Source organism: Fulmarus glacialis, unplaced genomic scaffold, assembly GCF_000690835.1.
Source record: "Fulmarus glacialis isolate BGI_N327 unplaced genomic scaffold, ASM69083v1 scaffold25885, whole genome shotgun sequence".
NCBI classification, from domain to species: domain Eukaryota; kingdom Metazoa; phylum Chordata; class Aves; order Procellariiformes; family Procellariidae; genus Fulmarus; species Fulmarus glacialis.
This window is the reverse complement of record NW_009214012.1, coordinates 61,903-67,348: the sequence shown is the minus strand read 5'-3', so window position 1 is coordinate 67,348 and position 5,446 is coordinate 61,903. Positions and strand designations below refer to the sequence as shown.

Genomic DNA, 5,446 nt, shown 5'->3' with positions numbered 1-5,446 from the left:
GGGGGTTGGGGGCCGCAGCTCCCGCGGTGGGCTGAAGCATCCCGGAGATGGTGAGGAGAGAGGGAGAGGCAGCCACTGCTCCTTTAAAAGAATCAAAAACAAATAAATAACATAAAAATCGAAAAAGCAGCTGGTGCTGAGGCACCCGCGAGCTTTCCGCTGGCCTCAGGAAAACGCCTGGGAAGTATCTGTGGGATGGGAAACAAGTGGAAAATGCCGGGGGTGTCGTGCGGCTGCGACCAGGGGCAGGTGGGGCCGTCCCCGGCCGAACACAAACCCAGCTCCCGGCCTTTGGGGTATGTGCTTTTGCCCCTGAGAAGTTAAAATATTAAACTGAGCAGGATGGAATAAAGCGCAGTACTGCGGGTTGTGTTTAGTCATCTTTGCAAGGCCTTTTCGTGCTGGCTCCGCAGCGAGAATACTTTGTGCAAAATAGTCATTTATGTTTAAATTCTGCACATAAAATTAAATTTGCTACCCTTTCTCTTAACTAGCATTGAAATGATTGCTATTTTATCTGTGCAAGGTCATAGAGGGCTGGCAGTTCTCTGCCTTGCTAGGTGACTGGTTGGTTACATTTAACCATATTTAATGCAGTTGATATATGACATGTTTGGTGAGGAATTCTGCTTCTGAGGATTTTGAGTTAGGCAGCCTTTGAAGGACATCATGTTTATTTCTTAAACACACTGGAGCAAACTTGTGCTTGAATCTGTTCCTCACTGTCATTCTCTTAACTTTGGGAAGCTACTTGACTCTCAGAAAATTGCCTAAGTTGGTTTGATATCAGAGGTACACCTCAACAGACTCTCTCCCCCAAGGCAACTAGGATCAAACTTTTTAAAAAAAAACACAAACCAAAAACATTTGTTTGTTTTTTGTAAGTATGTGTTCCCATTTGCCACATCTAGCCCTACTAACATAAACCTCTTTCTTTTCTTTTGCCACAGACTGAAGCTTAATCTTCAAGATGAAGTTCTTACTAGCGGTTTTCTTTTTTGTCTCGTTCTCCTTATGGGTTGAAGAAGTTTATTCCAAAGAGAAGTCTTCAAAGAAAGGAAAGGGGAAAAAGAAGCAGTATCTATGTCCATCGTATGTTCCTTGTTTCTTTTATGCTTTTGTATGATGGCAATCCTGCCATATTTTTAACAGTGGAAATTACGTGACAATTGAAGTAGAAGGTGATGCTTTCTGCTGAGAGAATGGGGTTTGGGGTGGGAATGGGAGGAAGAGGGTTTGACCAGCATCATAGCTGAGTTCCGTCAATGAGTGTGTTTCTTTTGCAGCAGGTCGTCTGTTTTAATGAAAAGAAAAATCTATGCCATAGTAAATAGTTTCTTTCTTTGTGGGGGATTCCAACCCAGTGTCTTGCTATTTATGGGGACATAGTGATGTAGTCCCATAGTGCTATGCTGTCTAGCATCGTGTTGCAGGTATACTGAGAAAAGCAAAGAGGATGCAAAACTGCTGTACTGAAATTCAGTTTCTGTTTAGCTGAGTTCTGTAAGAGAAGGCTTGTCCTACGCATGTTCTTACTGCATGTTGGATAGAACTAGGGTCTTCAGCATCTTCCATCAATGATTTACAGTGCTATAACTTTTATGGAAGTGGATTGATTGTTGCTATAAAGCATGCCCTTATGGAATAATCTCTCTGTAAAAATACAGAAATTAAAATCTGTGATTGCCCAGCTGAACGGAGAACGTATTCTGGATATCTATGATTACTTGATGTTAACAATATTCCCTCTTTCTAATGGCTACCATGTTTTAGGTTGTGATCCATAGGACAATACAAAAGTTTTATTTGTGAGGGCCTCTTTTGTCATTTTCTTGGCCAGCCTTGCTCATCTTTTTAGTGTTATGGTGTAAATATCCAAGGAAAAGATTGATGGAATATAATAAGTGATATATTTATTATTATATAACTATGCCTGAAATGATAAAATTGTTCAGACAAATTTAAAACACATTTCTTTGACCACAAAAGAAGAAGACTGGAAGATGAGACTGACTATTTAACATTAATAGACTTTTTCCAAAGAAAAGAAAAAAATAAGTAGAATAACCAGATGGAAGCAATGTTTGAATTGCTTTGAGTCTTAAAGTTCTCACTTTTTAAAAATATTCACAGTGATGTTTATTTGTAACCCAAAATTTTTAGAAAGTTTCTACATATGGTGAGTGTTTTCATTCTTTTTTTATATCAAACCTGAAAAATGAGATGTGTCTTTGGATTTGAATACATTAAGATAGAAGTCTTAGATGTGATCATGACTCATCTGAAGTGACCCCTACCCATTCTATCCCCTTTGAATAGTGAAGCTGAGCTCTGTATGGAGCTTTTGGTCTGACCTACCCTGAGGATTTGTAGCAAGGAGAGAAATGTCATAATTCCCAGGACAGGTGTAAGCACTGAAGTCCTCAGAAACAGAGTTACACAGCTGGGAACTGAATCTGGATCTTCCATGGTCTCATCGAAGCAGCTAGCATTTCCCCCCTGTTCTTGACTTGGACTTAATTAGAATTCAAAACATTGATGTAATTTTATCTTGATAAGTGTGTGGATTTTTGCTTGTTTTTCTGTGAAGCACAGTATTTCTTGGTACCCTGTTCTTTTGGTACCTGTTGACATTACCATCATTAAATATGATGTCATTTGTCACCAATATACTTGAAAAGCATTGAATAAATGCTATAATTTTTGAAGTGATACTTTTACATTCCAGCCAGTTGAAGCTTTCTGCGAAAATTCTAGCAGGATCCAGTATTTGTCTGATGTATTATGTGTGCAGTGTTGCTAGCTAGAATTAATTGCCGTAGCACTAAGCCCTATTGAATTTTCTGAATAATGAAGAAGTTGTCTATATCTGCCTTGGCTGAAGTTCACAGCTTGAAAGACAACCACTTGTAATAGCAGGGTTGCAGGACTGCTGTTTTTGTGGCTGGCACCTAGAAGAGATTTCACGTGAATGAGCGATGAAAGTCAGTTCTGTCTTGCAGAGAAATTATCTAGTGCTCTCTTAACTCAGGCTACTGATGGCAAACTTTCAATCATCAACATGTTTTTTATAATCTTTCACAAAACTTCTGTACTTGGCGAAACTCTGCATTATAAAAAAGGCTGCCTACTCTTAATAATTTTTTTCCTGTGAAAAAAAAGTAAGGAATCTTTCCTCAGAAACAAACCAAAACACAATGCAGTGGAGTGGGAATTAAGCAACACCATGAGGGTTGACCAAAAATAGTCTCAAAGGAAGTGGTTGAATGAAAAATTTACTACTAAAGTGCAAGAGAAATCTTTTAGAAGAATGCATTGTATCTTTTTTAAGGAAAATAAATAGGATTTTGCATCATTTGTAAAATTGAATGTTACAAATTCCTAATGAAAACATACATTTATAAGTTAAAATCTTAATCTACCTTTAATTTGCATTGATTACTGGTGCAATAAAATTTAAAGCTTAATTGTAACTAATTATTGCCTTTTGTTTCCTTACAACATGTGAAAAGCTAAAATTTACCTCCTCAAGAGAACAAAAGAACACACTAGCAGTTATATAAGGAACAGTCTTCTCTTTACAAACTTTATAATGAAATCCAAATATATGCAAATAATTTTCCAGGAAAGATTCATGCTGAATCTGATGTTACTGCTTGAGTTCCTTAGTTTGACGTTAAGACATGGATGGTTATAAGGCTGGTTTGGGAGTTCAGCATGAATTTGTTTGTATGAAAACTGAGCATACTTGAACTTTTCCTTTTATGGCTCTCCAGAATACAAGCCTTTTGCCAAATGCGTCCCTCTGGCATGAAATTAACTACTATTAGAATAAGCTGAAAACAAGCTGATTAGAAACCCCATAAAAAGTTCATTATTGTCTCATAAACAGGTATTTGCTGCCTTCAATTAGGAAAATTCTATTTTGTATCTTAGAGCAAAACCTCTTACTTGTGATTATTCATAACCCTGTACTTCTCAGTGCATTGTGTGATAGTGGCTTGATTGGCCATCCTATTTTCATTTATTTCTGAAACTGTTTTTCCCAGCTTTTTTGTCAAGGGGTTTCATGAAGCTGATGCTTAATGACTTGGTTCTTATTTTGATTTAATGCTTGCTCAGAACAGATGTAAGATTTCACATCTTACATTTAGATCATTTTCCTTCTTACCTCAGGCTTTCCAAATGAAACATAGAGTAATTATACTTGTGTCTGATTCCTGAATGTTCAATGATTAACAAAGAAATTGATATATTAGGCCTAAAATCCTATGATAGGGCGTATTGCAGCATAAATCTGAGAAGCTGGCTTCCACAGATGCATAGTGCAATAAAATACAACAAAACTCTTGCCTTTTGTCTCCATGGAAAATATTAAAAAAACCAAACAGGTCCACCTCTTCAAGAAAAAAATTAAGAATTTTGTGGATTACAATTTTGTGTTTACAAAGCTTATTTTGAAATTCACTATACTGAGTACAGATGATTTCGATATAGCTACAGATGAATTTAATCTTTCTTGATTGTAGACTACCCATCAGCTGTATTACCTCTGTTACTTACTTCTTATTAACTTCTTCATAATTCCTCATAATACCTGTTTCTGGTAAACATGTTGGACATGTAGCTGTGACTTTTTCTAAGAGCACTGCTGAAAAATGTTTTTCCTTTTGTTATGTCGTAATAAATACTTCAGTTATTTTATGATGTGTGAGCTGCTGCTGTTATCCCCACAATCCTTAGTAGCCCAGAAGGTCTCTACTCAAAACTACTTGCAAGATCTCTAGACAAATGAAATTATAAGGAAAGGGAAGTTTGGTTATGACAGCGTTATAGAAGGCATAGAGATGTAAGAGTGTCAAATATAGCAGCTAACAAAATCAGTTACGACTATGCTCATAATCACAACTATCCCTGTTAATTATAGTTTTAGTATGACTCAGCTGTTCACTTGCACAATGTTCATTTCTGAAGATCCCACAGCGTCTCTAATGGTACGGCAATGCTAAGAGTATAACCTCAATCACTAAATCTCATTCTTTTGTCTGGATATCAAGACTGTGCTTTTAAAATAGCGTCCCTCCTCACCTTTATGCATTTTTCCACATGGAGATTTATATCCATGTAGATGATTAACTAAATACTGTATGGTATCTATAGAGACTTTTTTACCCACAAGGCAGGAGTACAAATTATATTTTGGCTTGTATTCAGTAAAGCATATCAGCTACTTGAGAAACTGTGAAATGGCCCTCTAAGCCCTCCAGAAAACATGGCTTGTACCATCTGCCAGGGCAGAAGCTTGGAAAGGTCGCAGATGCCAAGGTTCAATAAACAGCTTCTTTTAAAAAATAACAACAAAAGACAGTGGAACTAGGGAAAAAAGCCTTTGATGTGTTCAAAACGAGAGTTGTATGAAAGCCTGTCCTGAAATTTCTCTTGATTA

At 37.0% G+C, this 5,446-nt stretch overlaps 1 protein-coding gene across 2 annotated transcripts in view; it reads left to right on the top strand.

Annotated features, from left to right (window-relative positions):
• Nucleotides 1–957: 957 nt before the first annotated feature.
• The window catches only part of GLRB (glycine receptor, beta), a 48,023-nt gene continuing 43,534 nt past the window's right edge, over nt 958–5,446 (top strand). Inside the window, exon 1 of one of the 2 annotated variants that reach the window (XM_009578411.1) lies at nt 958–1,092. In XM_009578411.1, coding sequence (XP_009576706.1) covers nt 971–1,092 — 122 coding nt within the window. In that variant the 5' untranslated portion in view covers nt 958–970. The remainder of the gene's footprint in view (nt 1,093–5,446) is intronic. The other variant, XM_009578412.1, reaches the window with a different exon arrangement.